At 51.9% G+C, this 24863-nt stretch overlaps 2 protein-coding genes across 4 annotated transcripts in view; one reads left to right on the top strand and one right to left on the bottom strand.

Moving 5' to 3' along the window:
- The window catches only part of PRKAG2 (protein kinase AMP-activated non-catalytic subunit gamma 2), a 324143-nt gene that overhangs the window by 60571 nt on the left and 238709 nt on the right, over positions 1 to 24863 (top strand). Inside the window, exon 1 of one of the 3 annotated variants that reach the window (XM_025379084.1) lies at positions 744 to 1274. The exons of the other annotated variants lie outside the window; for them this stretch is intronic. The gene's annotated coding sequence lies outside the window, so the exon portion shown is untranslated. Of the gene's footprint in view, positions 1 to 743; positions 1275 to 24863 lie in introns of those variants that run through there. 3 annotated transcript variants of the gene reach the window in all.
- Positions 6985 to 9199, bottom strand: LOC112620567. Its single transcript, XM_025379274.1, is given in 4 exon segments — positions 6985 to 7134; positions 8438 to 8716; positions 9052 to 9090; positions 9092 to 9199. Coding segments are annotated over 4 exon segments (576 nt in total).

Here is a 24863-nt window from a genome sequence, read left to right as displayed (position 1 = left end):
TCAGGAATGAGTGTCACAAAGGAAGGAACTGGTGATAGTCACAGATCCCCGGAAGCAGGAGGCTTGGCACACCACTGCTGCGTGGGGAAGCACCGGGCTTGGGCAGGAGGCAGAGGGAGCAAGAGGGAGATGCGGGCAAGAGCCTTTATTGTGGTTTCTGTGAAGAATTTTAGGGGACTCTGGGTACAGGGGCTGTCCCTAGCTGTCTGGTACCTGCCCTGGGGTGATCAGGGTAGTGGGTGGTGGCCCAGGGTGTGAGAGCCCCCAGGAGGAGGCGAGGAGGGGGTCTGTGTGGTTTGGCTTGCATAGCAAAAGCAAGCTCACAGGTGAGTTTCTTACTGTCTCCAGGAATTGCCCAGCCGTGGGAGGGCAGTTCCTCCAGGATCAGCAAGGTGCCAGGTATCAAAGCATCAGAATACAGAAAATCAGAGACATGGCTGATACGGGCAGAGACCATGTTGTCTCCTGGATGATGTTTGTAGGCCGTCTGGTTGGAGTTGGAGGAATGAATTGTAGATGGGGACTTCACTGGCAGGGCCTTTTGGAAAGCCTCACCCATCCTTCTGGCCAGAGGGGAAAAAAAACCCTCATTCTTTATACTCCGAGGACAGGAATCCCCAGGGAGTTCAGATTTCTGAAGCCTTTGCCTGAAGTTAGATGGGAACAGTGCAGGGGTTGTGCTGGCCAGAGGACCTGGAGCCCAGAGCTGTCCACTGCTGCATCATCGGCCTCTGTTCCTGCCTCCCTCCATCCTGCTGCCTGTCTTTTTAAAAGCTCTGGTCCAGCCCTCCCTCCTGCTGGCTTGCCGTGTGGTAAGGAGTTTCCTCCCCAGCAGCCCCTGACACAGGTGGGAATGACAGTCTGCTGCAGTCCCATCAATGAGGGAATCTGCCCGAGCTCTGCCTGCATTTTGAGCAGCAAACCAGCTCCAGCCACCAAGACCGTTGCCTGTGCTGTCTTAGGCCAGCCCATGCTGTCTGCCAGCCGCTTGTTGCGCTGCCTTGGGGACTGGGAACACACCCAGCCCCAGTCCCCATCTGTTGCAGACATGCAGTGGCAGCAGCTCGGAGCACAGCCGAACCCTAGAAATTGCCTGTGCTGAAGGGGCTGGGAAACCCCTTCTCTGATGGGCCTTTCGAGTGAAGCAGCAGGATTTGTCAGAGCTGGGAGTGCCGCTCGTCCCTGCCACTCGCATCCTGCCATCCAGCAGCTTACAAGCCTGCACTGCTTATTAGCATCTGGAAGAGAGGACCTCCAGGACCCCTTGGGGCTGAGTAAGCAGACCTTCGGGAGCTGGCTTTCTAAATGTGTGGTGATTGTGCATCCCTGGGTGTGTGGTTTTCCCCTCACGATGCTTTGTCTCCTTGGTGTGCAAGACTGATGCTGAATTGTCGCTTTGTTCTCCAGGAGCCTCTTATTAAATCAGATACCCCAAGGCTGAACAAAATGTTCCTTCTCTCCACGGGAGCTGTATGTTTTCTCCTTACGTAACTTTTTCTGGGTGATTTAAAGAGCATCACTAGTGAAGGTGGCGCGTGTGTGGGCGTGTTCAGCTCCATTCCTCTCTGAGTCTGTCTCTCCTCCCCTGCCAGGCTGCCAGGCTGAGCAGAGCTGCTGCACACGCTGGGTCCTGGGCACGGGGTCTCCTCCCTGCCTTCCCACCCTGGCTTGAATTCCCCTTACTGGAGCTGAAATCTTAGCGAAGTTGTCATTCTTTGCCAGGCCTTGCCTTTCCTGAGTCATCACTTATTACATTTGGCCCAAACGGAAAAGACTGGGGATGATGTGGGGGCTTTGGGGATGGCCCACCGTTTTCTGGGGACTCTCTTGACCCCATGCACATTGAAGGGTGTCTTGGCCTCCTGCAGATTGTGGAGCCCAATAGCTTACTTGTTGCTTGCTGAAGTTGTGAGGAATCCAGTGAAAAAGCAGATGGGAGGGGAGTGGGGGAGAGAGGAAGGGAAGGAAGAGAAGATGGTAGATGGCCTCCTCAATGACTGAACCGTGGGCTGTCTGCACTGTCTGGTGGAGAGGAGGAGGGGGAGGCTGGGAACCAGAAACCCTAACTGTTGAGTGAATTTGCAGCAACAAGTAGAGCTGCAGGCTGGAAAGTGCTAGATTTGGAGCTCACCCAGTGTCCCTCTTCTCGCCCTCCACTGACATTGATGCATGGCACTTTGAGTAAGCCATGTCCTCTTTTTTTCTCATTCCTTACAATCGCCTTCCATAAGCCAGAGGCTGTCTGTCTGCTTCAAGTCTGTGATTCAGGGTCCTTGAGTCCTGGTGATTGGGAGTGACCTAGGGGTCACTCGACCCTCCTCCTGGGGGGAGGCTTGATTCTGTGCATCTGAATTTTCAACCCAGGTGGAGAGCAAAGGTGATAGTAAACAATTGAAGAAGCCTGGGCTAGCAGAGAATCCAGCGTTGACAGCGTTACGGACTGTAGGTGCTGGAAGATGGGGAGAGGCCTAGGGATACAACCAGGATGCAGGCAGGAGGCCCAAAAACATAAATTGAGAATTCGGGGACTGCTAGGTGGGATAGGTGAGAATAAGTGAGAGGGGGAAGCTCCCTGGGATGCAGTCAGAGTGAGCCGGCACCTTGGGGCTCCACACGCCCTGGGCAGGCTCCAGTTCACCAGAGAGGCCTCACAGTAGGCCTCTTAGGTCTGGGGGCTTCTCACCTTCCAACTGCTTCCCCAACTTGCATGGAAATTTCCAAGGACTAGAGAAATCTCAGGTGGTGTTTTTTTTTTTTTTTTTTTTTTTTTTTTCCAGCCCAGCAGTAGTAGACCTTGAGAGGCACACACTTATAAAGAGGAAACTGAGGGTTCAATGGTTAAATTCAGTGAACATAATTGAAAATCTAAAATATTTAATCTTCTTTGCCTAAAGTCACCAAGGGATTCAGCTGGAAAGAGAAGCCAGGTGTCCTGTGGTCCAGCCTGGTCTTTTGAAGTGGGGTGGGTGGTGGAGGGGAATGGAGGCTGGTGGACTGAGGTTGGGTGGACCCAGTCCCTAAGCCTGGTCTTTGTGTTTGTTATCCCAGCTCTGGCTTCTCTTCAGGTCCTGTCCCAGGGTGAAATAAAACATCAACACTCTAGCAAAACAAACTCTTGAGTCCTGTGTCCCAGGCATTGGCCTTTCCAACAAGAGGAAGATGCTTGACCTCCTCACTTGATAGTGTTGGATAACCAGGGGTCACTGGAACTGCGGGTTCTAATTTTGTGTTATTCTTTCAGCTCAGCTGGTAACTAATGGAATCCATCTTGGATTTATCCAACTCCCTCACAGTGCTCTTTCAAACTATTGATCTTTTTCTTCCTTTAAAAGTATTCAGGTCCTGGCCAGGCGCAGTGGCTCATGCCTATAATTCTAGCACTTTGGGAGGACGAGGCAGGTGGATCACAAGGTCAGGAGATCAAGACCATCCTGGCTAACACGGTGAAACCCTGTCTCTACTACAAATACAAAAAAATTATCCAGGCGTGGTGGTAGGCACCTGTAGTCCCAGCTACTCGGGAGGCTGAGGCAGGAGAATGGCGTGAACCCGGGAAGCGGAGCTTGTAGTGAGCCAAGATTACGCCACTGCACTCCAGCCTGGGCAACCGAGCGAGACTCCGTCTCAAAAAAAAAAAAGAAAAAAAAAGTATTCAGGTCCCTCCTCCCACGAGATGCCCCACAGACCAGTCTCACCACACCCCCTTCTAACAAACCCCCTTACCTCCTCTCAGACTCAGCCCGGGCCTAACAAAGGTGAATACCTGTACTTTTATGCATTACTTTGTATTAAGTTGTGTTCAGTTCTTGTCGGTAGATTGAAATGATGAATCCTAATGCAGTCAGGTAGGGGTCTTATTTTCTTAGAAAGATCTGTCTCCACGTTACCTATTGCACTGCTGTTAGCTGTCTGTATTGTGTATTTTGGTAAATATTTATTGATTGATTAGGCATCTGGCACCATGTGTGGCAATTTCATGAATGTTAATTATTATAATTTTCATGATGGTCCTGGGAAATTTCCCTTTTATACAAGGAAATTGAGACTCCATGAATTTGAATAATGTACTGACATTGCATAACCAGTAAATGGCAAACTGGAGCTCAAACTCAGGCCCTCAGACAACTCCAAAGTTGTCCCTCCGACTGCACTTATGAGCCACATGGTAAATTGTCTGGTAGTGAAAACTTGCCTTTAGCTCTTGTTGGGGGCTGGTGACTTAGCAGGAAACCTAGGTTGGACCCACAGGCAAGTGGCTCGTTCAAGGCTCGATACCTTCCGTCCCTTCCTAGTGGGCAGGCTTGTCCTGAGGCCTTAGCAGCCCAGCACCAGTGGGACAGGGCACTGACCTGTCATCAGCCCTGCACACCTGTCAGCTCTGCACACCTGTCAGCTCTGTGCACTTTCCAGCCAAGCCTTTCATCAGCCTGAACCAAACATCCTTCCCACGAGTGTGAGTTAAGACCCTGGAGTCCTAAAAGGGTTTAATGTGAGACTGCAAAGCTCTAGCCTCAATTACTGAAATTTGAGTTAAGAGAAAAATAGAATGGAATCAAAAGCACCTGATGCCCAAGAACTGGGGGTGTTCCTTCTTCACTCCAGAGTCCTTGGCCCCAAGAACTGGGGGTGTTCCTTCTTCACCCCAGAGGCCTCGTGGCCTGGGCCTGGCAGAGCATTCTGCGGTTCACCCCCTGGCTACCATGGGCAAATCATTTCCTTCTCCTGAGCCTGATTTTTCTTCTAAAAATGGAGACAGTACCTGCCTCACAGGACTAGGGGGCAGCTGCCAGCACATAATAGATGCTTAATAAATAGGAGGTCCTATTTATTCAGGTGAGCCTTCAGCTGTGGCCTGTCCTGGCAGAACCCAGCAGAACACCTTCCAAAGCAGTGGGAGCAACTGAGTTTTTGGTGGAATTCCCCAGGTCTTAGCACTTTGATTATTCATCAGGTGACCGGGGCCAGAGGGCTCTGGGTTCCGCAGGGTCCCTGTAGTTCCCTTGCTGCTCCAATCCCATCTGTCCTAGCTGGTGGTTCTGCCCCACCTGTCACACATGGACAGGGTCTGCCCTCTCCGCCGCCTGGGGTCCCATGGTGGTTCTGCTACTGCCACCTTCTGCAGGTCACTGGGCATGTCCGTATGGTCTTCCTCGATCATAAATCTCCTCCTCGGTACCCCGTGCACCTCTGCCCCTGTGTTCTGGCACAGGGGAGGTAGGGAGAGAGCAGAAGAAAAGCAAAGCCAGACTTAGGTGTTTGTTTTGGTTTTATTTTGTGAGTAAGGTATGTGGTGGCATTTTATTGTTTAATGTCTGCCTTTAGGGAGTCTGCCATCTGCCTGGTGATAATGGCTGCAGCTCCTGAGTCACCAGCGAGCTAGAGCCTGGCTGTGCAGATTCCAGTAAATAAGATAACAGACGCTCGGCGGGGCTGCGGGGACAGAGCCAGCCCATGGGCTGCAGGCGCTGCCAGGAATTGCCCCACTACTGTATTGTGGGGGTGGCAACTTTAGGGGATTCCAGGCAGCCCAGGGTGGGCCCTCTGGGCGGAGTGGAGGGCTGTGGAGTTGGGGGCCCCGGTTCTTCCCAACTTGGCTTTCCTTTCCTTTTTGGTCATGGGCTCTTAGAGTCTGGGGGCTCCTAGGACAGGATTTTGCTGGTGCTCGGAGACAGAACCAGCTGCAGAATCAGGAGCTGAGGACAACGAGACGCAGCACCAAGCCTCTGAAACCGTGTGGGCTTTTCTTTTCTCACAACCCAAACAGCTGATGTTTTCGACCTTAAATGAAGACGTTCTTGCTTTGCAAGCTGCATTGGCCAAGTCACATTCAGAATCATGTTTTAACTGGGGGTGGAATTGCAGCTGACAAATGTGAGCATTTGGGGGTGCTCTAAGGCTTTTCTAGAAGGTCTAGGGTCCACTTGCGTGTTGTCAGAAGGGAGAACTGGGGTGGCTTGTGTTAGAGAAAAAGTGGGAAGGAAACAAAATATTATCTTCGCTTGGTGTAAAGAGAGTGCACAAGACTCCAGGTAACCTGGGGCCAGTGAGCAGCATCTTCCGTGGACCGTGGTAGGTGTGGGGCTCTTTCTCGGGCCCGTTGCTGTGGCTCGTACTCTGCCTGTGGCTCCGGGGTGGCTGACCTGGAGGCTCTGGCACTCTCCCGAAACCGTAGCCATCAGATGGTTAGATCCTGCCCTCCCGTTCCATTCATCAAAGCAGGGAAATGTGCAGAGACACTTAGAAATATTTTCACCAATAAGCATCCGAAGGGTGATTACTACTTATCCAAACAAATGGGTAAGAACGATAACCTTTAACTGCTATTCCCCAAATTCCCCAAGGTTTTCTAGCACCTAAGGCCTTCCCTCCACAACTCTGGCAGGAAATAGGTAGCTCTTCAAAGGTGAGCTTTCTGGATAACGGAGCTTCCCCCTAATAAACGGTGCTTGATTTGGGTTCAGCCCGGTGAGCGCTGCCACGTCAGAGTCGAGTGAGCTGGCGGGGAACCTGGAGTATCCTTGGAGTGGGTGTTTGTGTCTGAAGAGCAAGCAGGAATGACATGCTTTTAACAGAAGACCAATGTGAAGGCAACGTTCCTGTGCTGAGAAGACCGGCGGGAGGACCCTGCAGCGAGGGCCTGCCAGAGCCCCTCGAAGCTCGCCAGGTGGAGCGGCCACCACGACCCTGGAATGAGGCCCGTTCTGACACCTGCTGTGGAATGCGAGAGTTTCTGGATGATCCCCGCTGCTGATGCTGCACCCATCTCGGGGTAGGGGTGTGAGGGAAGGGGCTAGGCTGGCCTAGGGATTCACCTGTTTTGAAAGCAGAATTGTTCAGATTCAAGAAGCCCACTCGCCCCTCTTGGGATTTGCCCTTAATGTTAGGCCAAGACCCAAGCCAGGCATTTATGCAGGATGGCCAAGCCTGGCTGGGAGCCAGCTGCAGGCATCTGCCACCACCCCCTTCCTCTGAGTCACCCCACACTCATATGCGCAAGGCATAGAGCCCCGAGACGTGCTCGCTGGCATCTTCCAACACGAACCCCACGGGGAAGGCTGGAAGGAAGGGTGGCCCTGGAGTGGAGGAGGGGGAGCGCGGGAGAGAGTTGTGCTCCCCGCAGGCCTGGGTCTGGGCCTGGGCGTGAGGAGCTTTACGTGCCCCACTGGGGCGTTAGGATAGCCAAGGCTTAGGATAGCCTTGGATGCTGGCCCAGGCCCCTCGGGGGTCTCACAGGCTGCAGGACTTGCAGCTGCCCCTCCCTGGCTGCCTGGAGGCCGAGCCTCAGGCCGCGCGGCCATCTGTCGTGGTTGGCCTCCGAGGAGCGTCTTGGGAAGGGGGCGCTTTCTGAGGCTTCTTTTTTTTTTTTTTTTTTTTTCCTGTTCACCTTCCTTCTCAAAGCCCGACTTGATCTATGAAAACCATTTCCCCTACTTTCTCCTGCGTGGGGAGAAAAGATGCCCAGGGCCCCTCGTGTTTCTCCAAATTCCCCGCAACCTGCACTAGACTCCCTTGTTACAGTACACATTCCTGGGTCTTGCCCACCTGCTGCGTGCGCGTCACCAGGCACTCAGCCGTGCCTTGTGTGCACTTCAGACCGGCTTTGCAGGAGAGAGGCCTCCTGTTTCCCTGCTGTTCTTTTATCTGAAGAGCAAGATCATGGGCCTTCTTGCCTACAGTCCAATTGGTCATTGAGTCTAGCAGTTTCCCACCAAATCAGTTTCACCCATGAAGAGAGATGAGTAAATCCTTGTGCAATTAAAAAAAAAAAAAAAAGACTCTAAAGAGCATGATGATCCCAACGATCCCAAATGCCGGGGCACTGCGGTTCAGCCAGCTATGCCTTGTCTGGAATACTGTCAACAAACTAGAGTCCTGCCAGATGCACTTGACAATGAAATCAACCTGAGCATCAGCCAATCTCTGGCGCTGCACTCAGTTGCCAGCACTTTGACAAAGTCTGGAGTGCAGTGAGTGAGGACACTAGATGATGGGTGGGGAGCCCAGCCCACTGTGGCCAGGGTTCCTCACATTTAAATATCCGCTGTCTTCTTGCTGCAGGGCGGTCCCTGTACTTACTTGGGCAGAGGGAAGGGCATAGTTTGTAGGGAGGGGTTAGGAAATTATGGCTTCAGCCCTTTCCCTCCTCCAGGCCCTTCCCTCGTGTCCCGGGTCCCCACTACAGGCTTCCGCCGACTTTTCTTCGCCAAGTGATTTTTCTGTTTGGCCATCATCTCCGCCGCATCCAGATTTATCTCTTCTCTCCCCTAGGCCTTTTGGGTCTTCTTCGGAGAGTAGCTAATCCAATAACCCGCCAAGTCAGAGAAGGGTTTGGATGCACAAGTCTCTCTCTTAGCTTCCTTTGAAATGCTGCCTTGACCCAAGTGAGGGGCCCAGGAATAGGCAGTGGAAACGGTTGTGTGGGTTTGGGACATCACACCCTGCTAGGACTTACCTGTTGGAGAAACTGGGCTTTTGGTGGCGAACAAATCATTCTTCCTACCTCTGTGGCAACTGTGCATCTAAGCTGGGTTCTGGAAGGCGCAGTGCTGGCCATTTCAGATCACAGGTTGGGAAGAAGGGGCACTGTGCCCGATCTGATAGGTGTAACACGCCATGGTGCTTTGGCACCAAGAGGCCAATTGAAACGGGAGAGTTTTAGAGGATCAAGTATGACTGTCACCCACAGCACAGCTGCTTCCTGAAAATTCCGCTCCCACTGCATGAAAAAGCACATGGAGTATTCCAGGATGCTTAATATAGGCATTTTCCCACGTTCTGCAGATTGCTTGTTTTTCTCTCCCTACCCCATGGGTCTGCTGGTAGTTGACTGGCCACTTTTTGGTCAGCTTTATTGAGGTATAATTTACATATAGTGCCCCTCGATTGACAGTATACAATTAGGTGCATTGTTGTAAATGTGCACAGTCATGTGACCACTGCCACAGTGTGATCTGGAACATTTCTGCCGCTCCAGAAGGTCCCTCTGACCCTTTACAGCCTCTGCCCTCCCCCACCTCCACCTTAAGACTTGAGGGTGGGTCCATGTCTTACGTTTGTATATCCCATGTCCAGCACAATTCCGAACCCAGTGTGGACACAAGTGATGTTTAAATGAGTACATTGGGAGCCCTGGCTTTTTGTTTTGTTTTTTCCAAGGCTGGAGTGCAATGGTGCGATCTCGGCTCACTTCAACCTCCATCTCCCAGGTTCAAGCGATTCTCGGGCTTCAGCCTTCTGAGTAGCTGGGACTACAGCATGCACCACCATGCCCGGCTTACTTTTTGTAGTTTTAGTAGAGATGGGGTTTCACCATGTTGCCCAGGCTGGTCTCGAACTCCTGAGCTCAGGTGATCCACCTGCCTCAGACTCAAAGTCCTCGGGTTACAGGTGTGAGCCACTGTCCCCAGCCAGCTCTGGCATATTTTAAAAATCCTCCCAAGACTCCTTCTGTCTCCTTCCATTGATCCTAAGTTTTGAAAGATTGTCCACCCAGGCATTTGTTAATTAGTAATTTCTTCATTTAGTCACTCACTCCTGGTACCAGCCTTCCTGATCAGCATGAGATAATCAGCCTGACCGAAGTTGATAACATTCCAGCTGAAAGCAGAGGCTTGCTGTTCTCGATTGCCTATGCAGTCACGGGTGAAATGTGCAATTTCCTTTCCACTCCTTGAGTGCCTCTGAGCGCTGCGAGAGCCTCCATTGTTACTTTCGGTTATCTCTCACCCTAGACCAGAAATCGCCAGCCTTCATCACTGGCCTCTGCCTTTTTCTTTTTTTCTTTTAATAATAAATGAGGAAGTTAGCCCTTGAGCAATTTAGGAGCTCACCCGAGAGCACCCCAAAAGGCTTGAAGTTTACAGGGATTTTTCTCTGTCCCGAACTGTTTCTTGTTGTTGTAGTTGTTGAGATGGAGTCTCGCTCTGTCGCCAGGGCTGGAGTGCAGTGGCGCGATCTCGGCTCACTGCAACCTCCACCTCCTGGATTCAAGCGATTCTCCTGCCTCAGACTCCCGAGTAACTGGGACTACAGGCGGCCACCACCACACCCAGCTAATTTTTGTATTTTTAGTAGAGACAGGGTTGGCCAGGCGGGTCTAGAACTCCTGACCTCAGGTGATCAGCCTGCCTCGGCCTCCCAAAGTGCTTGGACTACAGGCCAAGAGCCACTGTACCCGGCCTGTCCCAAACTGTCACCAAGGATTTGATGTGTCCCTTCATTCTGCCTTCCTGAGCTTCCTTTCACTTGTACATTGGGGAAGGATCTTGGCAAACCGGTAAGGTGGAACCTGCCTCTTTCCTCTCATCAAATCTCTGAGAAGGAAGACTCTGGTATCCCTGGGTTCAGTCATTATAGCATATTGCCCCTAAACTCAGCGAAGTATTTTAAAGGGATAACTCATGTTTTCCAGATGAGTCCCAGGCATCACAGCCGTGTCTTTGTTAACTCATATGTGTTTCTATACTTCTATATGTTAACTCATTTTCCAGTAGGAACTCCCATGATTCCCAGTTTTTAGATTAAAAAACAGAAATGAAGTAACTTTCCCAGGGTTACATAGTCACAAGATCACCTGTTGCTACATAGCAAACCACCCCAAAACTTAAAAATATGATTTGAAATCATCTTTCATGGATTTAGGGGTCATCTGGCTCAGCTGAGTTCTCACTGGGGGTTTCTCCTATTTGAAAAGTCAGGTGGCGGCTGAGCCCGGCTCATCCTAGAGGCTCCTTCATTCTCACATTGGGCCCCTGGGCTGGCTGTGCAGCTCTTCCTCCATCCGTGTGGCCTCTCCACGTGGCTGGCTTGAGCTTCCTGATAACATGGTGGTCTTGGTGCAGATTCCTAACGTGGCAGCTGGTTTTACCCATGGCAGACATTACAAGAGATCCAGGAGGAACTTCGAGGTTCCTTGTCACCTAACCCAGAAGTCAGGTGGTGTGGTTTCTGCTGCATTTCTGTTGAGCACAGCTGCCCAAACTCAAGGATGGAAGAACAGATTCACCCACTCAACAGGAGACAGCATATGTATGCAGGGAGGGAGCACATTCCTAGTGGCTGTCCTGAGGACCACTCACGCCATGGAGCCCCTGTGCCCGCCATGCCTTGAGCCGCTTCCGCAGCGGCTTTCAGACTTTGACAGAGAGCCACGCGAGGAACTTCACATCATGACCTGTTGGATATTCACATCCCAGAAAACTCCTGGAGCTCTGGTTTTGTTCCATGAACAGCAGCCGCAGAAAAACCTGTGTGTCCTCCGTGGGTTTTATGACCTATGTCCTACTTGCAGTTTGAGAAGCAGTTCACACGATGCTACCTCAAGTGCCAACTCTGTGCTGCGATGGAACACCACAGACTACAGAAAACAAATGTCAATTTGGGTTACACAGATGCCACTTCTCACCAACCCAGCAAAAGCCCAGCCCAGTGTTCAATGTTCATTCCTTTCTCTAGGCTGGGCGTGCAGAAAGCCTGGGGAGAACTGCCCTACTGTGATCTCTTGACTCTGCCCTTTCAGCCTTGAAAATAGGGCAGTGCAGAGTAAGAGGGGGCCAGGTGGGCCATGGGGAGTATCCCCCAGGTAGCTTCGGTTTCCCTCCACCTGTGGAGTTCCCCTTTCTTCTTCATGGACCTCTCCAAAGGCTGTCTCCCATATTTGTTTGAAAACAGGTCTTTGGGAAATGTTGGCACCCTTGGCCATCTGGAAGGTCAGAGTCCACTCACTTTGGGTACAAAGACCTGGGACGTGGCAGCCTCGTGTTGCACAAGCAGGGGGAGGTGTCCCTGGGCCTCATGAGTGCAAAGGGCAGAGGTTCATGATCCAGGGGGCTTCCGGGACCCACTGGTGAGAACCAGGAGTGAAACCAGAAGCTCTGGCAATGCCGGGGATAAACTACACAAAGGGGATGGTCCTCTGCCTCTAGGGATGTCCTACAGGACCTGACCCAGAATCTTCTGTGCTTTCTCCATGAGAAAGAAAGGTCCCAAACCCTTCTGACAGATGTAGCTGACACACGCGGAGGCCACACTCAGGGAGGGGTTTCCTCCTGCCTCTCAGCAGCCACCAGGCCCTGCAGAGGGGCCCCGGCTACATGGGGACTGCATCCTGCACACAGGACACGAGTCAGGGGCACCTCAGTGACCAGGCCCTGCTCACGGAGGGGTCCAAACTCTGTCCTAAGAGATGATGGCTTTTAACCCCATTCCTAGGACATGAGATGCAGGCTTTTTGCTTTTTCTTTTTTGGAAAAACAAAGCCGCAAACAACCCCCTGTTTTTTGTACCTGACTCCCCGCTGGCGCCGCAGCTGATCTGGAAGTCTCTCCTCCTCTGGTGACTTTGGCCTCACATCTCAGCAGTTTTCTTCCCTCGCCTCCTTATGTAACAAGCCCCTCTAAAACAGAATGAGTTTCTTGGCAACAAAACACCAAAAATAAGAAAACCTAGCAAATTCCCTTGTTTAGGTTCATTAGCGCCATGGTTTGCAGCCTCGAGTCCCCAACCAAGAAACTCAAGCTTTTCTGCACCACGTGGTCTCCCCAAAGAACCAGCTGCCCAGCAAGCCCTGTGAGGGGTCCTCTAGCCCCACACATTCTGAGGCCACCTGGTGCCTGCAGCTGGTCCCTGGCCTCCATCTGGAGACCTCTGTACTTGGTCGTCATTGTCCCAGCCTGGGGGGCCAAGGGCCTGGGCCTGAGAGATGGGGACCTGGGTTCTCAGACCCTTCTCCCAGCTTCCTTGCTGCCCAGCCCCAGCAAGGCGTTTCATCTCCGAGTGTCTCTAATCTCATTTATCTTCTTGGTCTGAGCGCTGAGCCTCAGACTGGATCCCACCGATCTTCTGACCCTGAGCCTGGGAGCATGACGTGCACCTTCCTCTGTGTTCTGGAAGGACCTGAAGCAATGGACACGGGAAGAATTGACCTCTCCAGCTCCCGTTTCCTGGTGAACCTATGACCTTCAGCGTCTCCGAGGAGTGGGGTGGGTGGTCCAGGCCTGGCGTGATGGGCAGTTGTTTGGCAGATGAAATTGAGGCCATCTCTGGCCATTTGCTGCTATTGCTTTTTAAAAATTTAGTGGATTTTACTTCTGAGCAGTTTTAGGTTTACAGAACAATGGAGCAGAAAGTACAGAGGGTGCCCATCTGCCCCTCCCTGACCCTGCAGCCCCCGTGCCAATTTCCCCTGTTGTTCGTGTCTTGCATTGTGGTGGCATGTCTATTACCATTGAGCTTCTATTGATCCCTTCCTATTAATCGAAGTCCATAGTCGACCTTAGGGCTCACTCTTGGTGTTGTACATTCTGTGGGTTTTGACAAACGTGTGATGTTGTGTGTGTGATGTTGTGTGTCCACTATTACACTCTCATGCAGAGCAGTTTCATCGCCCTAGAAATCCCCTGTGCGCCACCTGCCCATCCCTCCCTCCCTCACCCAAGCCCCGGCTGCCATCACTTCCTTCGGCATTCGTCCTGCGCTGTCCTGGAACTGCTCGTGCCCTGGAGCCTGAACACAGGCTGTACCCACCAGGTGGCAGTGACCAGCGCAGCCCTGGCGCCCACCTGGATGTGTTCGAAGGAGTGTCATTGCAGTGCTAGGAGGAGGGACAGCCTGGAACAGAATCTGTGTTGGGAAGGCCTTGGAGGAGCTGGAGGGGTAGGGTCTAGACACCTCCTGTCTCAGAGGAGGAAACTGATGACCAGAGATGGGAGGTGACTTTCAAATGACACAGCTGGTTAGGCAGAAATCTATATCCAGGCCTGCCTCGCTGAGAGGGTAGAGGTTCAATGTATCTTTTTAAACAAGAGTTAAACTTATAAAAAGACCAAAAAGCAAAATTGTAAACGAGCTAGCAGCGTGGCTGTTTCGAGTGTCGTCAGCCCGTCTGTGAGGGATTCTGGCTGGTGTGAGGTTCTGGAGGGGCGGCGTACCTGCCAGGCGTCTTCACATCCCACCTGGGAGCTGCCTGCAGAGTGGCCCTGGTGGTGTGGCCTAGAATGGGGAGTGGCAGACACCTTCTCCCGGCCTGGCTGGTCTCCACGCATCTGCTGCTGGCTAGATGCTGGCCGGCGGCACCTGGAGCCCCTCCGTGCAGAGTGTCCGCGCCCGTCAGTCTGGAGGACACGACAGGTTCCATGGCTCCTGGGAAGTTCCTGGAGCAGCTGCTGCCTGCATGGCTGAGATCACAGGCTGAAGGGCTCTGGGGAAGTAACAGATTCACACGCAGTGAATGACACCAGAAAGGGATTTGGAGCATGGGCTTTGTCCTGTCGCTGGAGACAAGATGCAAAAGTGCCCACAGAACCCAAGTCAGAGCATGGCTTTGTAGAATTATAACATTTGCTATGTGCCCAGTATAGCCAGGCCCATGTGAGGGATGGCAAGCCCGTCACAATCTTGTAAGAGTTGCTGTTACCGGCTTATGTAGTGGAAACATAAACTAGAAAGAAGCAGCTAGAAGAGCATGACGTAATCAAAAGAGACCTTGGTTAGAAGTTGCAAGACCAGGATTTGGTTCTGGCTGAGTCACAGCTCTACCATGTGGTTTTGAGCAACTTGCTTGAATCTCTGGACATCTGTTACCCCACCTGTAACACAAGGGCCTTGGAGAATTTCTGAGACCACTTCCATCCTAACACCCCGTGACTGCCCAGTTCTCTGGGTTTAGGTGCTAGAGATGAGGGCATCCGCAGCAGGCCTGGGCCAGTGGGGAACAGAAGCTGACAGGCACTGCTCGGCAGGCGGCTGGGGCGGGTGGTTGTCCCCAAAGGTATAATTGCTATTCTGGGTCTGAGGTGGCCTGGGGACAAGGCCAAGCTGCCCTGCAGGTCAAAGGGCCAGGGGAAGAGCAGATGCGGGGGGTGAGAGGTGAGGAGGGAGGGAATCACCACATCCTTGTGGTAATAAAGAGATGTGATGTTCTGTGTTCTTAACTCCATGAATATTTCTGGGCACAAAGTATGGAGAGGGGCCAGAGGGCTTCAGCCAGGAGAGGAGGACAGATGGTACCCATTGTTCCACACTTCTGGCGACACCTTGGGGACAGAAGGTCAGCTCCTCTCTGTTCCCTGAAATCTACCTGCACAATTTCAAAGCTCATCTAACGCAGAATTTTTCAGACTTTTTCACCCACAACACAATAGGAAGTACGTTTTATTCCGGCCCTGTACAGCGGCTCATGCCTGTAATCCCAGCACTCTGGTAGGCCAAGGCGGGTATATCCCTTGAGCCCAGGAGTTCAAGACCAGCCTGGACAACATGGGAAAACTCCATCTCTACTAAAAATAGAAAAATGAGCCGGGCATGGTAGTGCACACCCGTAATCCCAGCTACTTGGGAGGTTGAGGCATGAGAATCGCTTGAACCTGGGAGGCGGAGGTTGAAGTGAGCCAAGATTGCACTACTACACTCCAGCCTGGGTGACAGAGTGAGACTCTATCTCAACAAAAAAACAAACAAACAGGCCAGGTGTGGTGGCTCACGCCTCTAATCCCAACACTTTGGGAGGCCAAGGTAGGTGGATCATGAGGTCAGGAATTTGAGACCAGCCTGGCCAACATGGTGAAACCCCATCTCTACTAAAAAATACAAAAATTAGCCAGGCATGGTGGTGCACACCTGTAATCTCAGCTACTCAGGAGGCTGAGGCAGGAGAATCACTTGAACCCAGGAGATGGAGGTTGCAGCGAGCCGAGATCGCGCCACTGCACTCCAGCCTGGGTGACAGAGTAAGACTCTGTCTCGGGGAAATAAAAAACAAACAAAAGGTACATTTTATTCTATGTGTGTGTGAATCATTGAGACACAGGCTTCATGCAACCACAAGATGCATTCTTATTGTAATTCAGTTTTTGGTGGTTGTGCAATCCACTAAATTGATTTCATAATCCACTAACAAGTTGGGACTGTCAGTGTGAAGAGCTGTGGCCAGATGCTTCGGGAGTGGCCGGCTCACCCCGGGATGGAAGTGAGGAGACACATGAAAGCTCCTCTATTCACCACGCTCAGCGTGGGAAGCCCTGGCTTGCTTTTTAAGTCCGTGGTATTTCCTCCTTCCTCTGAACTCGCTGTACCTTTTGATCTATAATGTGCCTGGCACGGAGCAGGTGGGTGAAGGAATCCTTGGGTACCCGTAGAAAGTGTTGGGGAAGAATCTTTGGATATATGGCTCTGTAAATGTGGACAGTTGAGATTCTGAAAGCACTGACGTGGAAGCCTTTGCAGGCCTCAGCTCTGGGCCGAATCCCAAAGCCACATCTTGGGTAGCTGTTTGGGAGCAGAAATGAGGTCCCTGAGCCCTCGTTCAGAGGTGTCCTCTCTCACACAAGGTCCTTCTACGTAGAGGAGGGTGTGTCTCCGAGCCAGCCAGCAGCTCTGTGACCTTACAAAAATGTCCCCGGGGTGCCCAATTTTACTGTAGTTCACGGTGTCCCTCCTGCAGTTTGTCTTCAAGCATTAACCAAAACTGCTGGATGTGTACCCAGCGGGGAGAACCAGGCGGCGGTGGAGGGTGGGGGGTGGCAGGAAGCTGACTGTGGGGGAAGCCTCAGATCTGACCAGGGCCATTGGGCCTATGCGGCAGAGGTCAGGCCGGGGCCAGCTCACTTTCACCTCGTGGCTGGTTTTTTCCTCTCTGAAGTCTGGGCGGCCGACGACTGGAGGGTGTGGCTGCAGCTGGTGGCTGGGCAGGGTGTGGGGCCTCGGGGCCTCTCCCTTGGGTCGTTAGTGCCCACGGAGGATTCTATGCTGGTATTAGCTGGTGGTTTGGCATTTTATTTGTAAGCCAATAAAACCTCCCCAGAACCCCAGAGCTGGCCTCTTCACACCCTGTCTTATAGCATCATAATGTCAGAGCTGAAGACAGCCCTAGAAGTGAAGGGCTGTCCCTCCGTACAGGGGCTGGAGGTGGCGCATGAGGACATCATTCCCTTATCCCAAGGTCTTGGTGTTTACTGGCCCCTGGGCCATCCTCAGTCATTTACGCCCCAGCTTATGACCACTCTCCCAGTGTCAGCTCTACAAGGGGGAAGGACAGAGGCTCATGGAATCCAGCCCTGGGAGGAGCCGGTGACTCAGGGGTGAATGAGACGCAGTCCTTGCCAAACTCCAACTGGGTGTGGAAGGAGACAGGCCCTCAGTGACAGGGTGACAAGATGCCGTGACAGATACTTGCGTGACCGTTACCCAGCTTGCAAAGGCAAGAGGATTGCCCCACTCTGCTGCCAAGGCTCAGAGATGAGGCTAGAAGGCGATCGTGGTGCTTTTCTAAACCTGTGATTGCCCTTCACGTACTGCAAATGTTCTCTGACAGTCAAAGCAGGGCATTTGGCTATTTCCTGTTGTTCTCCAAGCACTGCCAGGATGATGGCCCTTCACATCGGTCTTTGTCCTCTCATCCAGCTGGGGCCATTGGGTGTCTCACTGGGGCCTGGGCAAAGTGAAGGCTTCATAGTGTGGACAGAGAGCCATAGTGTGGACGGAGAGCCCACCTAATGACTGAGTGGACCCCATCCATCTATGCAGGGAAGGCTAAGAGCTTCCAAACAGTGGCCTGCTTTTACCCTGGACTCTTGCCATGTCTGTCCCCACCAGCTGGGGTGAGGAGGCCTGGGGCTCTGTGTTAGGCGGGGTCTCCAGAGAAAGAGAACCAAGAGGAGAGATCCAAGCATATAGATCTCCTATTTTTCTTAATATACATATATATTATATATATATAAAATTACATATATATATAATTACATATGTTATATATATTAAGAAAAATATATTAAGGAGATATAATCACATATTAACTATATCTAATGTATATAACATGATTAATATATACATAGTATTGTTTTATATATATATATATGTATATATGTGAGATTTGTTGGAAGGAATTGGCTCATGCGTTGATTGGAACTGAAAAGTCCCGAATCCACTGGGCAGATGGTCTAGAAGCTCAGGCGGTCAATGCTGCAGTCATGAAGCAGAATTTCCCGTTCCGGAACCCTCTGTTTTCCCTCTTCAGGCCTGCTGCGGATTGGGGGAGGCCCACCCACATCATTCAGCATGATCTGCTTCACTTCAAGTCACTGATTGTAGATATTAACCACGTCTGCAAATACGCCCACGGCAGCCACCTGACTGGCGTTTGATTGAATCAGTGGGTGCTATGGCCTCGCCAGGCTGACACGTCAAATTAGCCGTTACCAACTCCACAATGGGATGTGGTCAGTGGAGCCCAGCGCTCCCTGTCCCATAACATCCCCTCCCCTGTGCCCTGGCTGAGGCATAGGGTGCCACCTGTGGAGACCACAGCTACTCCGGATGGAGGCGGCAACCTGCAGCCCAGGCCACAGCCTTGGAAGGGAGCTGGGAGGCTGCCTGCTGCTGGTCCTCAGGGAGGCGGCTGCATGGACCATGCAAACACGCCCCACACCTGCATGTCCTGGGGCCTCCTGGGTACTTGCCTCCTTCCTCATGAACTGTGAGCTGACCCAGACTCCTGTAGCCTCCACCCAACCTGTGCCTCTAGGTAGTACCCCTGCCCCCCACTCTCCCTCCTTCTGGGGGATCTCAGACAGGCTGGAAGAAGACAAGCGTGTGTGGTTAGCAGAGGCTGGACTCAACCTGGCCTGGGAGCAGCTGCCTGTAAGAGCCTGCCCTGGGGCCCTGAACTAGGAAGGGGCTCTCAGGAATCCCACAGCACAAGCCCTGAGGTCAGGACGTTTAGGATGGCCACCCCCAGCTGGTCAGAAGAGGCACTGCTGGCCCCTGCAGAGCATCCTCCACCACAACATGAGGAGGCCAGTGGGGTCCCTCCAAGCTTCCGTGGAGCTCTGGTCAAGTAAAGGCTGCCCTGGGTGGGCAGGGAAAACCTCGGCGGCCCTTTGCACAAGGAGAGAGCCGGAGACTCCGGCAGCAGCCACGCTGTGATCCTCTTTAGAACTGCCGTGCACAAGTGATGAATCATCTTGGCTTTCACCTTGGGAAAGGGATAAAGACAGCTCTCTAATTATAAGGGGGCAGCCAGTGTCTTTGCAGAAGCCTCTGAAACCCGATCTCAGGCCTTGGTTGAGTGTGAGCAACTGCCCTGGCTTCCGCGGGGAGCCACACGAGGGGCCTGGCTGCCCCGGTGATGATGCCTTTGTCGCTCCCCACGGCCTTCATCATCATGCCCCAGTGTGCCCTCGGCCAGCGGCCCTTGCCATCCCCAGTGCCATGGGGGCTCACACTGCGGGAACGGCTTTTGATCACATCCTCTGGTCTGGTTTCCCACCAGCCCATGATAAGAAGGATGATGGCCTCATTTTACACACTGGAAAGTGGAGGCTCCTGGATTTTCAAGGGCGCACTCCATATAAGACATGAATGCAGAACTGTGGGGAGGATCGAGGTCTCCTGGGCACTCTGGGCCAGGGATTCTGCAGCTATTTGGTTTTGAGCAAAAGGAGTTTCATGTCTGGTGCTGATATGGAGCTAGGGAAGCCCCAGGGGGCCTTGGGCCAGATGAGGAACTGGGAATACGGTGGAGCAGGGGACTTACTCAAAGCCAGGGAAGGCTCAGGTTGCCAGACCGGGGTCCTTGGCCTTGGGGGGCGGGGAGGGGGAGCCCCGAGGTGGCTGTGGGAACTAGGACCACTAGGTGAAGGAGCCGGGGAGGAAGGGTGGCTGCAGGAGTGAAAAACAGTTGGATTTTTCTTTTGACATCAGGAAGTTGCTTAGGCTGCAGTGAGAAACTCTGTGTCCTCTGTGGAAAGTAAATGGCTCTGGAACTTCTCGGAGAGTAGAGCTTAGGCCTTCCCGGATTTGGCCACTGTCCCTCCCCTGCTGCCTGGTTCCAGTGATTCAATATTTGTTCCTTATTTTTCTGAGAGTGGTTATATAACACGAATGTTTTTCAAAGGCTCCAATTGACCTGGCTCTGGTCACCTCCTGCCACCCATCAGTACCAAGAATTGCCCGTTTGGTTTTGGGGATTGTGCAAGACCGGCCTGTCCGGAGACACCTCCCCTGTGCCTCCCAGCAGAGGGGCCTGCCAAGGCCATCACCACTTGTGGCGAGCTCCAGGCCACAGTCACCACTCAGCCATGGTCAGAGCCTATGGGCCACTCCCCGGGCAGTGACTGAGGGCAGGCAAGGTGGGCAGGACAGGGTCCAGGTGGGAACTGCGGGCCTCGGGCCTGTAGCTGGAGATGCCACACGCAGCTCTCCCAGGGTCACTAAGCATCTGATAGAACCCGCCCAGCACTCGATCCCACAGCCCAGGCCCTTAGGATTGAGGGAGCTGAACAATCAGTTGAGAAACCTTAAGGGTTAGAACCTAAGAGGCATATCAAGACACATGTGAAGATGGAAAGGCAGAAATGCGCTGGGTCCTGGCCATTCACCTAGATAGCGTTGTGAAGGTAGCAGAGGAAGTTCCTTCCTTCCCTGGCAGTGCAGGCCCCAAGACTCCACCCAAAGGCCCTGTGGCTCTGAGAGCGGTGGAGAGTCTTTGGTCATTTGAGAGTAGGAGGAAATTATTTTGATGATGAAGATAGGAGATGAGAACGTGCATCTTATTCTGAATCTAGTGGGGTTCCTTTACAGTGTTCTCGATCTCACCTATTGTTGTCCAGTTCGGCGGGTAAAAACAGAATGTGTGAGCTAAAAGGTGTCTTCACAGGTTCTCTAGTTCAACCCTCTCATTTGACAGATGAAAAACTGAAGTCCAGACATGCCCAAGATGCCCCAGATCGCAGATCACAGAGCTGGGGCTCCGGCTCAGCCCCCGGCTCCCTCCCCGCTGCAGGCTGTGTTCTCGCGGGCCTGAGGGACACGGGGGCTTGAATATGCTAGGGAGGGGCCCTGGCCTCGGCGGACACACGGCCCAGCAGCTCCAGATGGTGCTCTCTGTGCTGGGGTTCACTCAGCAGGAGCGGAGAATGCAAACCATCCTCAATGTGTTGCTTCCTCGGTCGGAATCAAACAGGAATGTTGTATCATGATCCTGATATTTTAAACCTCAAGTTTACCCTGAGGTGGGGGCCATTGTGGGCCCCTGCCACTGGCAGCCTTTCTATTTGTCCTGTATTTGCACTCTTGTCTGTCTTCTTTCTGGGGCATCCCAGCTGCATCAACAAAGGAGTTCTGTAAGACAAAACATCAGAAACGCTGGAAGGTCAGAACTGCATCTGATCGATACACACTTAGCACGTGCTGTCAGGGCTAAGATGTGAGTAAAACCATCCCCATCCTTCAAGAATTCACAAATTAGTTGATTGCAAACATTAGAAAGTCTATTGTCCTATGGGGAAATATTGGGATAAGTAGGGGACCGGGGGCAGGAGGAGCTGTATGTGACTCCAAAATGTGGATAGTGCAAGAACACAAAGTGAGTGATTGCATTTGGTGGTGGGATTTTTTAGACTTTCCTGTTCCTTGCAACACCAGCATGAGTTACTTTTAGTTAAGAAGAACTTGGAAGAGAAAGTTAGTATGGTAAGCTGTCTGGGGAATGAATCACAGGACTATACAAATCCTTATGTATCCTTCCTTCCTTCCCCTGAGGTCGCACTGTGCCAAGGATACTTGTTTTAGGAAGAAAAGCTCTCTTTTTATAGCCTCTGATACCAAATTGTTTTTCTGTTACTGGAACCGAGCCACTCCAGGGAGGTGCTGGAGTTTCATAGAAAGAGTTCTGAGCTGGGAGTAGGTGGACCTGGTTACAGGACATGCCTTCTACTGTCTGATTCTCTGGCACTGGGCAAATGACTTAACCTCTCTGACCCTCAGTATCTTCATCTGTAGTCGGGGATGATACCACTTTTCTTTCCCACTTGTATGGGTTGCTGTAAGGACCAAATGAGGCAACAGTTGGGAGATTTCAGAAGGACATACTAATGTCAGATTAATGATGGCTTTGTTGTTAATACCTCACTTTTTTTGTGATAGACTTTTGGTTTTTGCCTGGATTTCTAAGGTGGTGAGATGGATAAATGAGTTGCTTTTAAGGTCAGCTTACATCTCAGGAATTCTCTCAGATTTGGGGCTTTTCTCTTTGGTCCTGATGCTTTCCTGACAGGTGACTTTATCAGTCCAAATCCTGAAAATTCACTTTTTTATCTCCAACACATGTGGTCAAAGTCTAACTGACATTTTGTGCAGCAGATGAAAATCAGAGTGCTAAAGCTGTCTCTTGGCAGAAATCAGGACTTCAGCATCTCTTGGTACCTCAGCGTTGTCCCCTAAATATCCTCCCAGTCCTGTGAGGGCCTGAGTGGCTGGCGGACAGGAAGAGGAAGTGAAGGACTGGAATGGGAGTAGAGACCGGTAGTGGGGAAGGCCCAAAGCTCTGGCAGGAGTTTTAAATTTAGAAATCACGGGAATGGGGCAAATCCAGGAGCTTGGGCCTCTGGCATGTCACCTAAGAGGCCAGGTCCTAAGTATTCTACACGCCAAGACTCTAGTTGCCATAGTTGCAGTTAGAGATTTTCCCACACCGGCCCCAAGATGCGTGATGTTTCCTGGTGAGCTCTGGAGATGAGAGCCAAGATTAGAATACTGGGACTTGCTGGGAGGTGGGATTGGGGGTGGGGAGCCTTCCAGCAAACCCCGCCATCTGTGCCAGGGGACTTCCCTGTCGGGCTGCATGACCAGGCAGGCACACACACCTGAGTCCAGCAGCCACGCAGCAGGCCACAATGTTGGACTTGACTTGATGCTTTCATACTCACTCCGGCCCGAGACACCTGCCTGGGACCTGCCTCCGCCACTCTGGGCAGCTGCCTGGGGCCCGTGGGCAGCCTGAGCTAGCAGCAAGCCCTGCATCCTGCCCTCAGCTCTTTTACACCATTTTGACGTGAGTCCCTTTGAACCTCCTCAGCCTCAGTTTTTAGAGCAGGATGCTGCTTAGGGTTGCGTGAGGAGCAAGCGAGGATTTGTGAAAAAGCTTCTGCATGTGGAAACTGCTGTTGCTGAACGAATGTTAGAGGGTAATGAGAATTTGAAACCAGAGAGGAATGTGCTCATTAAAATGGGTGATAAGAGACCCACCCTGGTCCCTCGTCACTTCCTAGTGAATTGCAACTGCGTGTGGCCTGATCGTTCACTGGCCCTGCGGCACAGACTCTGCGGCCCCCATGCTTGCTGCAGGCGCGAGAGGGTGCTTGGTTGGGGAGTTAATTCAAACACGTCTGGAACCTACTGCCTGCCGGGTACAGTACGAGGCCAAGAATAGAGAGGTGGGTAGATTTCCTCTTGCCAGTGATGGATTCAAAGTCTAGTTAGAGAAATAAACTGATAGATGAGGATAATACGGGGTTATGAGTCCAGTAATAAAGGTGTGTCTGAAGTACTCTGGGACACAGTCTAGAATAATAAGAGATAACTATTTCTGTCTGAGGGTGACTCTCAGCAAGAGAGTGTATTTGAATTGGGCTTTGCAGGACACATAGGAGTTTACTTTGTGAGCCAGGATTTGGGGGCACGGGGCAGGAAGAACAAGAGAAAGGAAAGAGAGCTCAGAGGAAGGAAAGGGCTTGGGGTGTTGGTGAATGGCACCAGGGTGGTTCCTGCATTGCTATGGGCTGGGCTCCACGCTGGGGGCTGGGGATGGGACTCTGGAGCTGTCCCTGAGTGGCTGAAGCGAAGCGGGAGCGGTTCACAGGAGGGGTGGATGGTAGCCATGAACAGAAGTGTCTGAGGAGTTAAGACAGCATTCCAGGTGGGATGTCCATGGATGCATAGCTGTGTTTGGAAAATGCCAAACCCTCTGCCTGGGCTGTTGCTGAAAGGAGGAAACAGGAACAGAGAACATCAGAAATAAGGCTGCAGAGGTCAGCTCATCTGTGGGGCTTGGGTTGCAGTCTGCAGGGCTGGCTGGGAGCTCCTGGCTGTGTCTGAGACTCCCGAGACTCCTCCATGGGAGGCACACGGCTCTCCATCTGGGCTATGGTGGAATTTCCAAATGCCCTCGCTGTACCGAGGCCAGTGCATGCTCCCCACGCTCCCCAGGTGATCTCAATGTGCAGCCAGGGCTAAGAACTTTGGAGATAAACACCACCAGAAAGGCTGAGTCTGGAATCTGCACACCTGAGATCTCACTGGCATGTCTCAGTCAGCCAGGCCTGGAAGCCATTGCCGAGGTGATGGTAGAGTCTAAGGCTGGGGCCTTCGCAGGAGGCTGACATGATGGGGCTCACCCTTTCAGGGGTCACTCTTTAAGCAGAGATTTGGAGCACAGATCCAAACGGGTAAGGCTGAATGATTTGGACAATAATTGGGTGGCCCAAGAGGGAACTGGGTGAGAGTAGGTATAGGCCTGGACCCCTGGGGCAAGGACATGGAGAGAAGGGAGTGGGTTAAGAAAAAAAAAAAAAGGTTAAGTACAGAGAACACTACAGAAGAAAATGAAAGATGGAAATGAAAGAACACAAATAGATGAAAACACATCCTATGTAATGGATTGGGAGGCAATATTGTTAAGAGGTCAAGACTACCCAAAGTGGTCTACAGATTCAGTGCAATCCCTATCAATTTTCCCAAAAATAGAATAATTAGTCTATCCAAAAATTCACGTGGAATCTTAAGGGACCCTAAATAGGCAAAATAATCTTGAAAAAAAGAAGAACAAAGTTGGAGGTCTCACATTTCCCAATTTTAAACTTACTGTAAGGCCACAATAATCAAAACAGTGTGATGCTACCAAAAAAAAACCAGGCACATAGACCAATAGAATGGAATGGAGAGCCCAGAAATAAACCCTCAGAGATATAGTCAAATGACTTTCCATAGTCACACCAAGACCATTCAATGGGGAAAGGACCATCTTTTCAACAAGTAGTGCCAAGAAAACTGGATATCTACATGCAAAAGAATGAAATTGGACCCTTATGTTT

The sequence above is a fragment of the Theropithecus gelada genome, chromosome 3, assembly GCF_003255815.1.
Source record: "Theropithecus gelada isolate Dixy chromosome 3, Tgel_1.0, whole genome shotgun sequence".
Taxonomy (NCBI): domain Eukaryota; kingdom Metazoa; phylum Chordata; class Mammalia; order Primates; family Cercopithecidae; genus Theropithecus; species Theropithecus gelada.
Note: the sequence above shows the minus strand (reverse complement) of the source record. Positions and strands in the feature narration are given on the sequence as shown.